The sequence below is a fragment of the Culex quinquefasciatus genome, chromosome 2 (genome assembly GCF_015732765.1).
Source record: "Culex quinquefasciatus strain JHB chromosome 2, VPISU_Cqui_1.0_pri_paternal, whole genome shotgun sequence".
NCBI lineage: Eukaryota > Metazoa > Arthropoda > Insecta > Diptera > Culicidae > Culex > Culex quinquefasciatus.
Window position 1 is genome coordinate 33,521,774 of NC_051862.1, and position 16,350 is coordinate 33,538,123.

At 33.9% G+C, this 16,350-nt stretch overlaps 1 protein-coding gene across 3 annotated transcripts in view; it reads left to right on the forward strand.

Annotated features, from left to right (window-relative positions):
- Positions 1–16,350, forward strand: part of LOC119767097 (protein CBFA2T2) — a 169,547-nt gene that overhangs the window by 102,650 nt on the left and 50,547 nt on the right. For all 3 annotated transcript variants that reach the window (XM_038254723.1, XM_038254722.1, XM_038254724.1), the window contains one exon: positions 124–202. In XM_038254723.1, the coding sequence (XP_038110651.1) occupies positions 124–202 (79 nt within the window). The remainder of the gene's footprint in view (positions 1–123; positions 203–16,350) is intronic.

Consider the following 16,350-nt stretch of genomic DNA (forward strand, 5'->3'; position numbering starts at 1 on the left):
TTTTCCCCACAACGGGGCTCGATTCATACAGAAGTGAAAAAATAAACTAAAACAAAACATTGTTTGTGGCATCCTATGGTAACGGCAGGTTTTCCCTTCTCTCTCTTCCATACTCTCTGGCAGATGGCGTTGGACGCAAAAGCAATCAAGGAGGAAATACCTGATAAAGACACATATGAGACTAGTGCGCGCAAGGTGAAAGGTAAGATTTATGATCATGGGCTGTTATTTTTGGCACCGCGCACTACCGGCGTTGACCCGTGGTGGAAATGTGCGGTGCTTTACTTGAGTGGAGCTTTGGGAAAGCTTTTAATGGGTTTTGCGAAATTTAACGTTAAATTTGTGAGTATAATGAGAACAATTTGATTGAAGTCAGATAAATTTTAAAATATTCAATTAGCATTTTTTTATGTGGATTCATCAAAATTCCATTTTTTTTCTAAGGATTCAAACTAGGTATTTTTAGTTATTTGTTTCTTCGCTTTAACGAAATAGTCACAAGTTTAAGTATTATATTCAGCAATGATTCTGACATTGAAAAACGGATCAATAGTTTCTAATATATCGTCGATTGTACATGAAAAATGCTTAAACCTAAATGCTGTCCACTTTATAACAATTTCAAAGATGTTATTTGGGTCGCGCCAACTGTACACAAAAACGTACAAATCTGAAATCGACTTTTTCTGATCATGCTCAAATTTAGTGTAGCTGTTGAAGCATGCACGACTCAATTCAGCATCATTTTTTTAAGATGACAGTCGAGTTCTGCTCTACCATTTTTTGTTTCCTAGATTTTGCCAGAGGTTTTTTGAAAATAATACGATAATCGCAAAACTTTAGGGCGGTGCGTAAAAAGAAGGGGGGGGGGGTACAATTTTGCATAAATTTTAGCTCTACCGAATATGAGCATGATCAGAAGAAACTTGATTTCGAGTGGTGTGCCGTTTCAAGCAAAATTACCCATTTTCAATTGCAAATTTCATTCAACATCATGAAAATAATTTAAAAATTTTGTTGAGTGTATTTTCGACCCTTATTAAGATTTTATCTACAAAAATATGAAAAGAAAATGTAAACTGTAAAAAAAAGTAAAATTTGTCAAAACCCTTTTTTTGCTTTTAAAAGTTCATTAAAAACTGTGTTTGAGAAATTTACCAGAGACTGCAACTAGTTCCAAAATCCCTACTCAAGATAGAAATTTTCAAATAAACAAATAGTTTTCAATAGAACAAAGCAATACAATGATGCCACTGGCTTTTTTGCCATTTTTTGATGAATGGGAAAGTTTGATTTAAATCATAAAGCAATTATCATTCTAATATTTTTTTATAAGTGCTTCTCTTAAGGCTACTTTTTCTTTAGAATTTAGTTATCCTTTATTTTTCCATGAATTCAAATTGAGTTCAAAACAATTCATTTGATTATGTAATTAATTTTATATGAGTCATCAACTACTTTACATAGAATAATTTCAAAACTGTTTTATACATGAGCGATTCTTTACGAAATCGGCCAAGTTTGTGTATATTTATCTTTTGTATTTTTGTTTATTTGTTTTGTATTTTTTAGATAAAGGGATATGGCTGCATTCTATAATGTTAAATCAAATTTGAAGTTGAAATGTACTAGCCAGTGATTTTGAAAAAGTGTACAGTTTTTTAGATATGAACACTGAAAGTTGATTTTGAAATTTGCAGTTTTTCGATGATTTCAAATTATTTTTTTTTTGATTAGTGAATATAAGTGACCATTTCTGAAATGAGCGGTCCCGCCCTTGTGGATCAATCGGACCGCGCACTGGACTCACAATCCAGAGGTTCCTGGTTCGAATCCCGCGGCGGGCGCTCTAAAAATTCTTTGTGTAAATATGGGTATCCGGCGCCGTCGCTCCGTGCCGTACTCAAACACTTAGGAGCCCAGGGAGGCGAAGTCCTTGTCGTTAAAAGGAAGACACTACTGGTTGGTACTAGCAATGGTGGCCGACAGCTATAAAGTCAACTTCGTTTTTCTGAAATTATTTTCACCCCCTGAAAAAATCAGAAAATTTTCTAACACATGAAATAATGTGGACAGTTCCAACTATTTGCTTTCCCCAGTTTCCTTTCAACACTGCTAATAAAGGTTTTTGAAAAATAGTTACCGGTTGTATCGGAATTTGCAAAACAGTTCCAGCTGTCAAAGTGCGTATGCGCCCGTTTCAAATGTTGGTCCATAATTATGGTTCAGTTCATAATTAAAGTTTTGTCTCACCCAAGTAGCTCTCCGTTTCAAATGGCAATATATCAGCAGCTAGTTAATTGCAAACATAAAATTTCCAAAATTATCACATTTTCAAAAATTCGTTACATTGCGGCAATTTTTGCCCGTTTTTTTTCTTTGAAAATAAAAAAAACACGATCATTGGGAAGGCCCCCAAAAACTTTGAAATAAAAAAAAATACAAATAAAATTCATTTCCGGAATTCGGAGAGAATTGCTCTCTTTGTTTTTTTTTTACGAAAACCTGTTAATGGTAATTGTATTTTTTTAGAATGAATTAAAAAAAGTCCTCTAAAATAACATTTTATGTAAAACTTAATATAAATGTTTAATTTTGGGTAACTTTTTTATGTAGTTCTAAATAAATTTGTGGAACAAGTGAAATTACACCTAAACAAATGTAAATTTATTTATTTTTAGAGTTAATAACACTTCCACGCTAGTTGCGTTGCGTGACGCAAAAAAAAACCTTCACCTCTTTTATTGTCTAATTTTACCTCAAGTGATGTGCAAAACATACAACTACCTACAGATAAGAATATGTAAATCTCCATGTTTTCGCGGCAAAATAACAAATTTTCAAGACACAAAATCCATCCGCATTCTTCTGTCATCATTCCCAAATGTATTATTAGAATGTTTTCATAACTGTGAATAGAAGAGTTTAAATTTTAACAATTTTAACCATAAAAACCACAAAAAAAAAACGTTTTTTAAATATTTGCTTTCCAAAAACATAGCTGATTGCCTTTAAAAAAATCTGTATGGAATTATTAAGATACCGATCACATACAACCCTTTTTCTGAAACAGGTTCTGGTTGATTTCTGGATTCTATATTCTAGCCAATAAAAACCCAGAAAAAATCAAGCTGAAAATATTCATCTCAAAAATGGCCATTTAAGTTTATCTTCGTTTGATGCTCCGTCAACCGTGCAAGGTCGCCAACCTCTACACAACTTGAACTCGACATTGCGTATCAATTCACCGTGGACCCACTTGTGGGATTTACCAATCGCATCGAAAAGAAACCCACTTTTTTTTTAGCAGAGACCCTCCTGGAACACCGAAGGAATAACACAAGCAAAAACACCCAAAGGTCGAACCCCTTTCCTTTGCGGCAATATTGATAAAAGAAAGATGGGTTTTATTGCCATCAATTTTTGTTATTGGTGATTTATTTGTAGCTTTTTCAAAAACATAAGCAAAATTGTTTTTTTTTTTTTGTATGAGAAATCATAAATTATTTTTTTCTAAACATTTTGAGGAAAAAAGAAACCTTGATTCAGAAAATTTAAGACTGCACTTTTGGGTGAATTTGACGTTGACCATCTTTTACTTACAGGTGGTTTGCCGGGAGAATATTGAAAGCGAAAGTGTGCATATAACTTCGGGTTACTTTTATTTCTATAACATGAAGATGCCGATCTTTGAATAGCGGTAACGGTCGGTTGAAAATGCAAATTATTCAGCTTTTTTATTGGAATTGAGTTCCCTTGCTTCAAGAATATCATTCTCCGAAAAGTCTTCTTTTTCACTCTTTGAGGAAAGGTTGTTGGAGGCAATTTGAAGGTTTTTTTTGTATTGCTGGCATGGGATACTTTATTTAGTCAAAAGCGATTTTAAAAGCCACTTAAATTATGAATTTTTATTTTAGTTTAACATTTTCTTAAAATAAAAACATTGAAATGACTACAGCATTTTTTTTTCTCATCTGCAATATTGTTGAGCTTTAAACAAATGTTTACTTTGCAACGCCCAAATGTAGACTAAAGTGCGCCCTTTGTACATGGTTCTTCCGCCTAATTTGCTGCAAACCACGGGCTGTAATTAATGCCCCTGCCCCCGTTTCCGACCTCAAATCGGATTTTTCACCCATCCTTGTGCACCAACCGTCGTCACACCGGAAGCGGGGTTGGAGTGGCCGTATCATTGGCATGCAGTGTCAGTGTTTAGTGTCATCCCGGCAGAATTACGGCAGGGCAGGGATGTCTGAACGTCTATCGGGCTCTACTCTTTGTCGGCAGGGCAAAGGCAAAGTGCAACAAGGGTTGATTGGTTTTACGTTGGCAGTTGTTGGGGATGTTCAAAAAGTGCAGGTTTTTGAAGTCCCTGAGTTCAACTTGTTTAAGTTGATTTGACATCCCCAACGCTTGAGGGTTAATCCATCAATGCCCAAGTAAGCATCCCTGGCGTGATCTGGAATATGAATGGTATGATAACATTACATCCTCGCGCACTATTAACACCACCCACTTTGATACCTGAGCTGTGGGGCTGGTTCAGCACCGGAATCCATCGCATCTGAGAGAGAGGATGATGTGTGTTCATTGTCAAATTGAGCGTACATCAATCCATGTTTGGTTTTGCGTGTGTTTGTTCACACACACTCACGGCTGGTAAGTGTGAGTAATGTGGCTGAGGTTGAACGCGATTTAAAACCTTGTTTTATTTTTTTGTACAAATAGGAAATTTAAGTGATTTTTTTTTTAATTTATTCATATATCAATTCCAGTATTTCAAAAATTTCACAATTCAACACAAAATTTCAACATGAAGTTTTGCCACATTTTCTGCAAAACTCTACATTCCATGCCAGAATCTCCCCAACGATAGGAGAGTTTGCATCGTCGTGTGTGGTACCGTCGCGATAAAGGTTGAATTATTTGAGGTCGTGCTGAACGATGCTAAGCATAGCGCAAGGATTTTCCTAAGGAAGACTGGATGGAATCGCGCTGATATCCTTTTTTTTCTTCGCTCACCCTCTCCCGAAAACTGCTGCTGCTGTTGCTGGAAAGACAGCGAAAGTTCATGAATCAGCAAATGTTTGCAAATTGCTTTGGAAAGTGTCCTTGCAAGGGAGCGGTGGTGGGTGTGGGTTTTGTTTGGAGACGCACGATACCGAGGAAAAGGTAGCATAATTTTCGGCGAGGGCTCTACCCGGTGGAATTAAAGTTGGAGAACGTGCCCGCGATTAATGTTCTATTCCAGAAGGAGGTAAATGTGCTCTGTTCACACGGCGATAACCCGGGTTTCACTCGGTATGGAAGTTAGCGATAGATCAAGAGCAGTTTGGCAGTAGCTCATAAAGACTTTACGTAATTCACAACAATTTAACACAAACTGTTGAAATTGCATAAAGTTTTTTGGCAAAATTTTTATTATTTGTTTATTTTTAACAGATTTTTTGTAATAAATTTCAAACATAAAAACATGTAATTTGATTACTTTTTCAAACTTTTGCTCTAAACATTGTCACAAATTGAAAACGAATCTTTTGCTCAATAAATCGAACGAATTGGTTGAAATTTAAATTCTTGTCAGCTATTTTTTTGCGTGACAAAAAACGAAAGGAGTAGATTTTTAAAGAAAACTCCTCTCCCAGTCAATGGCTTGCTGACCTTATTTGGTCATGCATGCACATTGCAATTATTTAATCGAATTAAAAATGAAATCTTTAATTTAAAAATCACATTGAAAATTGTAAAAAAACCTACACAGAAAAAAAATCATGGTAATATTACACCTGGGAAGGGGTACATCTTTTATGTCAGAAAAAAGGTGTAATTTTACCTCTGGAAATGTGTAATTTTACCACTTTTCTGGTGTAATGTCACTTTTTCAGTCTAAATTGAGGTAAAATTACATCATAAAAGAGGTAATATTCAACCTTCAAAAATTACAGCTTCCAAATTTACCTTTTTTCTGTGTACATTTTCGTGAAGCTTCATTAATAATCAGTTAATTGATTTTTTCTGATACCCTGTTTCAACCCTGTTTTCATCCGAAAATAAAAAAAAAACAATAAAATTTTCTATCAAAATTTATTTTCAAAAAAATTTAGTCTTATTTGTTCTATTTATCATTTAAATTAACTTTTTTGTCATATGCAAAATATTGCTTGTGTTTTCTACAGCATATCCAATGCTTGTTTTTATTTTATGGCCAATAAAAATATTTTTTAAATCCATTTTGAAAAAAAAGCAAAATACAAAAAAGCTACAGCGAATATCTTTAAATTTTTAGTTTTTGGTCAAATTTTAACAATTTTTTTTTGAATCATTTAAATTAGTTCAACAACAGATTAAGAAAAAAATGCCTTACAAAATTTTCATTAAACATTAACAATAAAATTGAATTATTTAATAAGCACATATTGTTCCTATCATAGAAAATTTCTTACTGAAACATTCGTTGTTTTTACGAGTGGGACCATCCATAAACTACGTGGACACTATTTTGGAAATCCCTCCCCCCTCGTGGACAATTGTCCATAAAAAAAATTTTGGTATGGATAGTGGACAATCGCCATACCCCCCACCCTCCCCTTAAAGTGTCCACGAGGTTTATGGATGGTCCCCGTCCCGTGAAATCGTGAAAAATTACTTACCCTATATATGACCCAAAAATGAAACTCAAAAATCTATAATTTCTGCATGGACCTTAAAATCCTTTTCTCAATAATATTTTTTTTATCAAATGAGGCCTGAAATTGCATACTACAAAAAAAAGCCAGATTAAATATATATTTCAATGAATCATTTAAAAATCATGACCAAAACAATGCTGGTTCTCCTGTTAGGCCATGACAAATTTTATGTCATGTATTTGTTCCTCTTCAAATTCAAATTCGAGGGCAGGGCAAAAAATGACAAAAAAATTAGCGTTGTTTTCAAAATGTTAATGCAAACGGTGCTAAAAATCTTAAATCCAATTTTAAAATACATTTATAAATTCATGAAAAGTTTTGCAATCCTAAAATCCATCTGGCTTTAAAAGATTAGCGATAAAATGTTTTATTGAAATCGTTCAAAACAGATCCTTCAAAATGTTGCTTTCAAGTTGTAATGATTAGTAACTATATTTATTTTTTCGTCCTTCATCGCAATCTAAAGTAGAATTTTACTTACAACAAAGTTAATGAATATCGAATACATAATGAAACACAGATTCATAAAATATCATGGAAAAGTTTTATTTCATATAACAAATAGATTTAATTTAGCAAATGTTTTAAAATGTATATATTTGTATGAATAACTGATTAGAAAATTAAATAAATTATGAAAATAAATTAAGTCTCAATTTAAAAATCAATATATTGTTTTCAAGAATACGAGAATTTTCTACAAGATTTCACATTTTTGTATATTTTCAAAGAAATCTCTCTGATCCATTTAAAAAAAACACCAAGATTTAATTGATAAGGAAATTTGAATGAAACAGAAACTTAGATAACAGAATTGGAACGGCAAATTGATTAAAATAAACTATGTTGATACAAATGAGACATATCGGATAATTTGTCACTTTCATCAACCATATTTCTAGAGTTAATTGTTTCATATTTTTATAGGACTTTTTCAAAAAATAAAATCTTTTTTTTTTTGTTTAATTTGTAATTATAGAATCTTCAAAAAATTACTCATAATGTTTTTATATTTTGCATTATTTTATGAAATTTTATGCAAAATTACACCCAGAAATATTAGGTCCGCTAGTATGGAAAACCTACTTGTTCGAAATATCCTCATCGATTTGTCTGATGACTGGACGGGTTGACCTTACTATTGGTGCTTGGCTCGAATCCCATCGGTTGCCACATTTTTTGTGTTTTCACGAATTGTACATACAGTTTGTAATATTAAGTTTTTTTTGTTACATAGATTGCAATTTTACCAAGGATTTTTTTGAATATCAGAATAAAAAAATATTCCCAACAAAAATTGTGTAACAAATTAAAATTACGTGAATTTTACGCCTTCTATCTAATTTTTAGTCTCTTACATATTTTGACCGAACTAAAAAATAAAAAAAACTGATTTTCATGAAATTTTAAATTTAAAACTTTCATAAAAATCCTAAACCCATTCTCCACCTGAAGCTGCCAAGTCCCCAAAATTACAGCCCCAGAAAGAGACCGCTCTCCGCCTGGGGATCAAACTCATTTGCATATCAGCTCCGGAGGCACGTTCCATATCCGGACAAGACCATGGGGACCGGTAATGACGATGGCACCAGCAACAGTGTGTGAGTTGGCGTTAGTTTTGTTTATGTTTGCGCAATTTCACTAATCTAGATAAAATTTCAATTTGTGTGCTGTGTGAAGCTTGGCGATAGCGAATATTTAGTGTAGGTGAACGTGTCATACAGTCATATTTTTGTTTCAAACTTTCGATGCAATTCATTGCAGTAAGGAATGTGGATTATTATTAACTTGTTATCAAATTTATTCAATTATAAAAAGAGGTCAACTTGTCCCCCCGAAACAAGCCACATCAACTTAACCACATAAAAAAGAAATTCAACAGTCGCGACCGCAGTGGCAGTGGCAATTTTCCCACGATTTGAAATGTAAACAAACCTATTTATGCAAAACAACGTCTCCAACGTCATTTCGTCGTCTGCAAGTAGGGGTGTTCGTCTGGAAACCAAATGAACTATATAATTATTCGCGCTAGACTGGCCTAGACTGTGGAGACCCCCATCGTTTCTTTTTTTCCTCCGATTTCCCTTGTTTAGTTTTCCTTTGTCGGGGAAAAGGCGTTTGGAGAAGCGGTGAGGAGGAAAAACTTTTGCGAAAACCCCTTTCCCCAACCCATGAACCTTGGTGGTGCTGGGGTGGTGCCATTACCCAGTTTGCTTGAGCATTTTTTGTCTGATTGCGTTTTTCCTTTGCTCCAGCCGTTGAACAGCTGTTGCGCTCCCGCGGGAAAATCAGTACCCGGCCGGCAGATGGTCTTCGATTGGCGCTAGAGCAGGAGGGAAGTGATCGGCGACGGCGATGGTTCGCTGTGTGGATGTATATAAGCAGGCTACGTCACCGATGCTGTTGACATAACGAGGAAATAAATTTAGCATTCGGGTGAATTGGGGTGGTTCTGAAGTCTTATTGTATTTTGTTTTCATAGTTTTAATATATATTCAAAAAATGTTATTGATGACGATTAATCTTAATGTTGGGTCGCGGACCATATTATGACATAATTTTGTATAACCCCCCGGTCACGCAGTGTTTCCCTCATTGACCGCTGGGAGCGCTAGTAGGTTGACAGTACAGACTGTCACGTTTGTTATTGTTTATCTTCGTGATGTAATTTCTGTGATTTATATTTAAGGTTTCGTATTTGTAAAATTGTGAAATAAAGTTCTTCTGTGTTGAACCTCCGAGGAGGCAGGTGGCCTCTCGGAGCCTTAAAAACCACCGTGTTTTATTTGTTTGGTTAGAAAAGTCTGCGTCCGCCATCGTCCCTGAAGCTCCACCGTCGTCCGTGAGTTGTTGGTTCCGGCAGTCCCGCAAAGAGTTAGAACACAACGTAGGGACTGGCCGATTGGGCCGAACACTTAAATTTACATTTTTCTCAGATTGATGCACTAAAACTAAAAAATAAAATACAGAGCTTTTTTTCATTGAGTAAATAAATGATTTCTTTAAAAAGAGAAGATCAAAAAACTTTGCTACATGAAATACACAGTAAAACTATATATGTAATATTTCCACAATGTTGACTGAAAAAAAAACATTAAAACTGAAAGGTGGTACCTAAATTTACAATTTTGTTGACATAAAAGATGTACTCATTCCCAGATTGTCTGCTGTGTGCTATCTTGTGATATAGTCAGTTTTAGACGAAAATGAGTTAATGATGTCGTTTTGCTATACTTAACAAACACTACAAGATGCTTTAAACCGATTTTGGGAACTCGCTTCCGTTTCTCGGACATCGCAATACACACTTGTGACATAGACCAATTTATCATCAAAAATGATTATGCACACTTGTGACACGTCCATACATGGTGTTGGAAAATGTGTATTTTTTTTTCTTGTTTTTCATAAATTTATGTTGATACACACTTTCTAAAGGCAATGCAATCATTTCTTTTTTGAAAATAAACTGATTCAGTCGGTTAAACTATTGATTTAAGCCCATTTTAGTTTGTATGGGAATTCTGTTCACACTTTCAAAACACACACGTGTCAGAACATGTGCTTTCCAGATTTTGGTTTACATAATTTACTGTATCTTTTAACTGGTGTAACCAAATTAGTTAATACTTGGAGCGTTTGTTAAGCGATAGTATACGAACCGATTGCTTTAAAAAGTTTGGCTCTATCATTCATAGTTTTGGAAATATTTATCATCATACTTTAAAAACCGATTTTCTCAAATAGTACAAAATGGTCGTTGTCTCAAGATAGCACACAACAGACGAGTTGTAATAATGACATAATTTGTTACTGTGTAGAGATTAAATAAAGTAGAGATTTAAAAAAATAAGTAAACATTTCTGTAAACACTTAACGAGATAATATGTGATTTTTAACATAGATCAAAAATATTTTTTAAGGCATTGAATTATCCTTAAATTTAAGAACAAAATAAATAAAACATTTTGATGTCATTTTTAAACCAACGTTTTTTAATAAAACAGCAACTTAATTTTAGTATGTTCAAAATCAATTATACAATCTTTTCAAACTTGTATTTATATCAATTTATTTTGCTGATATTAATGAAAAATTTATTGTTTTTCAATATACAATTTTCACATTAATTTTTAATGAAAATTGACTTTCTGAAAAAGCCAAATAGGGGAAAAGCATCTAATTCCGGCGTGCCCCTAATGTTGCCATATCAGCCCTTTGACGTTCAATTACAGCTCTCAAAAAGCTTTTTCAACTGAAATCGAGTGATAATCAGCTAAACAGGAAGTGAGCAAGCAAGTTTCTATCCAAGTTTTGCAAAATAAATTGTTTAAATAGTGACAATCAGCATATTGGATGGAATCAGGAGCGAGCACTGAACCTGCCAAACATACGAGAATTTTCCCTACTGCTATACAATTTTAGATAGTCAGCAATTCGATTTAAAAAGAGTCGTATTTTGTTTTTGTTTGGCGGTTTGGGTGACCGTGCGAGAGTGATCCCAAAAACGGCAATTTTCGTCGATTTTCACAAAAAATCACATTTTCAAAAATTCATAGCTCCGTGCCACGTCAACCGATTTTAGCTTGGATGCAAATGAAAGGTGATTAGTTGACCTTTTTCAAGGAAAATTAATTTGAGATCCGAAAAAACCAGCCAAACATTTGAGTAAAAGTCGAAATGGCGTTTTGAGAAGAGAGCCTAAGTCTGAAAATATTTTTATCGGATTCCTCAAGGATAATAATATTGTTTTGATGAAAAAACATCAATCTGTTTATTCGAGCATGGGTAAATAACAAGGGAAATGCGCAATAATACCTTTCTCTGGTATCAATACCAAATTTTGGTATTCCTGGACCCTTTAAAATTTGTCTTGAGGATTATGCAAGAGCAAAATGTGGTATCATACCAATTTAAGGTATTGTTTTGATATTGCAAAATTCAGAATTTGTCAATGGTCGAACACCACATTTTGGTATTCTTTTGGTATTACTGTATTTTATCAAATTCCTCTGAAGCTATGGGAAAATTTTGACCAATATTGACAAAATAATTAATTTTGCGCTAAAATGATGTCTCAAAGCGAATGCTTTAATTTAAAACCGGAAATTTCAAACTTGATTTTAAACATTTTTGATACCCCCTACAGAAATGACTTGAAATTGTGGAAAATTTCAAGTCAGGATGGCATGTTTTGGTATTATTTTGGTATTGAAAGGTTTCATCAATTTTCTCTGAAACCATGGGATTTTTTTACCAATTTTGACAAGATAATAATTTTTTTTTTGAAAAAAAAAATGTTAAAGCTGGTTATAACATTTTTTGATATACCCATTACGATTTTTTTTAAATTGTTGAAATTTCTTACCAAATACTTTGAAAAACGAGTCAATCGAAAGATTATTGAATTTTGGTGAATTTCAATCCAGTTTCATTTTAATAACACTTATTTTTCAATCTTGTTATTTTTCAGAAGCTTCAAGAACTTCAAGCACAGGCCGTTCATCAATAACAAATGCATTCGGTGTGGTGAAGAATATCACTAATAACAACATGGAATCATCAGGTGAGTAGATTTGGCTGTTGCATATGGATCACTTCCGTTTTTTCACTAACTGCAACTGCTGCACTAAAAATGGTATGAAAATACCAAATTTTGGTATTACCTACTTGTGCAAATATCAGCGACCAAAATGTGCTCTTGGTTGCCCAGTAATAGATGGTAAAATACCATGAAATCATACCAAAATCATGTATGTAGAAGACCACAGGATTACCAAAAAATGATTTTCCAAGGGCGCGGGAATACCTAAAATTAAAACCATGGCAATACCAAGTTTTGGTATACAAGCAATGTTCAAAAATCTAGAAGACCTCAACTTGGTATTGAAATGGTTTTATTTTGAGACATTATTTTACCGTTGGAATAACATGGTTTGGTATTGTTGTGCCCTTCTACATACAAGACATTGGTATGATTTCATGGTATTTTACCATCTATTACTGGGCAAGCAAGGGCACATTTTGGTCGCTGTTATTTGCCCAAGTAATACCAAAATTTGGTATTCCCGTGTTATTTACCCCTGCTCGGGTAAAGCTTACCTAATTGTAATAATTTAATACTTATTAAGCAAGAACTATTCCCAGTTGTTTAAAAAATAATATTATTAGAAATAATTCATATATCATAATTTTTGATAATCTGATTAACTATATATAAACCAAACAATAAATTAATTGAACAAAATCATGTTGAGTTTGTTCATGTATTATTTTGTCAGGGCATTATAAAAAAAAATAGTTCCAAAAATTTAAGAAAATGTATACTGCAATTTTTTTCCCCGGACGGAAAATTGGATGCTCTAGGAAAAATACATTTCGATATAAATTAATTTAATTTTTTAAGATTTTTGAAAAAAAATTCCAAATTTTCAGAATAGTTTTGATAAAAAATTGTATTGTTTATGAATATTACATTTCACATTTCTGAAACTTGAAACTTTACAAATTCTTTTAGTAATAACTGAAAGAGCAAATTTGCTATGTTGGTTGTTCCTTTTAATTTGGTTGATAGCTTATCATGCAAAATAGCTATCGAAATAGCAAAAGAAAAGTGTTCCTAATCAACCTTCAGCTATGTTGAAGGTTTTGCTTAGGGGAACGTGAAGACTTCCATCATTGACATGATTTTTCGTTCAAAGATATATTTTGCGTCGCTTTCAATATTTTGACAAAATTTCTTCAACAAGTTGTTTAGAATAGTGCCTTACACATGCTGATTCCTTTTGGTAACGATTATCCCATTCCTTGTAAAGTTATGGAAATCGTCATTCATCAATGATTGCTAACTAGGACGTCAATGACTGTGCCACAAAATGATATAAATTTTGAAGCACATTTGATTTGGATCAAAAATTCTTTCAGTGGCTTCAAGAAGGCAACAACCGGCACATGCTGATTCATTTTGGTGGCGAAATTTGTTTCATTGAATTTAATACAGAATATTTTATAGTGATGATCAATTTTCTTCGAAAATGATCAACGGCTTCACCTTAACAGAAAAAAAAAACAAAATTCAAATTATTCGCCCTACAGCATTGCCTTGGCGATTGCGAGATTCCTACTCGAAACTAGGTGCCCGAAGGCTTGATTGTTGAGGCAATTGCAAACCTCTTTTAGATGCAAATTAAGTTTGCATCACAAAAAAGTGAAGTTCGCTAAATATCTATTTCGGTAATTTTTTTATTTTTAAAATGTCAAAAGTAAAATAAAAATGCAAGCAAAAGTCAATTTATTTGACAAAAAATACCTGAAAATTATCCAAGAGTTACCCTAGTTGGCAAGTAACCACTTCCAATGAGTTTGGCAGCCACGTGGCGTTGGTGGACACGGTAGATAAAATGTATGGATAGATTTGGATTTATTACGACTTCCAATCGGGTTAGTACGCCCGGCCCAAGTTTGATTTATTAAACAGTATTCAAGCTACCGTCTGTGTGGTGGGGAAAATGGCTGATTTTGACAACAACCAACTGATCTGTGCTATCAATGACCGGAATCACTGATGAAGTTCTGAAAAAAAAAATAGTTTAGAAAGTTTCACCAATTTTGACAAAGAAAACAAAAAATCCAAAATTTATAAACATTACCTAAAACCGTAAAGTCCCTCCTGATCCCGTATATATCTTTCCATCACCAAATAAACACGACCAAAATTTTCATCCGGGCTGTTTGTGGAAAAAGCTTTTCCCTTCGTGGTTGGCCGATCTCAATCCCACCGGAATCCCCGCAGAGGCCACACCTGCATCGTGCCCGTTTGCATCGCCCCCCTGAGCACTGCATTCTGCTGCTGCGAAAACATCACTCTTTCCCGGGAGCCCCAGCAAAACCGCATCGCATGTGGGACTCTCCCCGCACTTGTTTTTGCACAAAATTATATAAAATAGAAAAATAAATATTTTAAACCCCTCCCCTCCCCTTGCAAGCGTTCCGAGACCCCTCCTTCGTCAGGAATAAAACTATTTTGGTGAGCCGAAAATTGAAACAAGTGAATATTTCAATAGCACCGTCACACTAAAATTTACGCACACATGCATACATTTAGAGCACACGCACGCACACTGTGTGTGTTAGGCATTGAATAAAGGATTCGTTTTTCACTTCTTGGTGAGGGGGGTGGGGATGACCGGCCAGGTTTCGGAGGTGGCTCCAATGTTTGGAAAAGCATCAACACTTTTTATGGGGTTTGTTTTTGCTATTTTCGGTTGGTCACACACAAGCAATAGCTGGCAAATTTGAGTGGAGCGAACGGAAAAGTTTGAATTGTTGAGAGTGGAAAATGTCTTTTATGATTTTTTTTATAGAACATTCTATTATGTGTGACCTTATTGCAATTGTGTAAAAATTAAGAACCCCTTACTGTTTTTAAAATATTTCTTTCATTTGGCAATTCCAAAGAATTGCAAGAATATTAAAAAAAAATGAGATTTCAAATTGTCGTTGCAAATATTTTTCAAAATTAATTTCCAATTTCTTCGAAATTTTCCAACAGTTTTGATGACACAACTTCAAAAATTGTTTGATTTTGAATTGTTGTAATAAAAAACACGTACGAGTTATATTTCTTTTAATTGCATATTTAAATTTTTAAGTTTTTGAAATTTCAATTCTTTTTTATTTATTTATGATTCTTCATGATACTTAAGCAATCCTGTTTTTTTCATTTTTTTGTTGAATTCGTTCTTTAATTATTCCCGTGAAAAATTAAGTTTCCGTGGTAAAACTTCAAATTTTCATCGAGAGCGGATTATTTTCCCTAGAGGGAACCAAACTCCCACACTTTGGATCCCCCTCCTCTTATCAGGGAGACAGAACAACAGGCCACTGGGTGCAGCACCGGGGAAGTCCTGCTGCCACCACACCGTTTGGAAGGGTTAATGTTTATATGTTCAAATTCGGTTGAATGCTTTTGCTGTGCACACAAATACACACACTCACACACAATTGCGAAAAACGTGCCAGGCCCGCACAAAATTCGTTTCTCTTCTTTTCATTTCGGTCGGATTGTTTCGGTTTGGCACATGAACACACACACACACACCGGTGGGGGCTATTCCGTAAACACAAACAAGCAAACAATTGCACGCACCCTCACACACACATTTAAATAATTCCAAATTACCTGAAAACAAAGCTCACGCGCAATAGTATGCTGTTGACCAGAAAGGGTTGATGGGAGAGGAGGAGGGTTGCATAAATTGAAATTTAAATGGTACAGTTGGTGGGAAAATTGAAATGTTATGAAAATATTTGTCAAAAGTGTGAATTTGTTTTTCGCTGATGAGTCTGCTACACACATGACTCGGTTCAATTTGGAGGGGGAAAGAATCGGACGTAGAGCTGATTGATGGGCACGAGATTGAAATGCATAAATCTCTTAAAAATGTGCCTTTGTTTTTTTACAATTAATCTTCAAATTTCATGTCAAAAACAAAAACAAAAACAAAAACAAAAACAAAAACAAAAACAAAAACAAAAACAAAAACAAAAACAAAAACAAAAACAAAAACAAAAACAAAAACAAAAACAAAAACAAAAACAAAAACAAAAACAAAAACAAAAACAAAAACAAAAACAAAAACAAAACAAAAACAAAAACAAA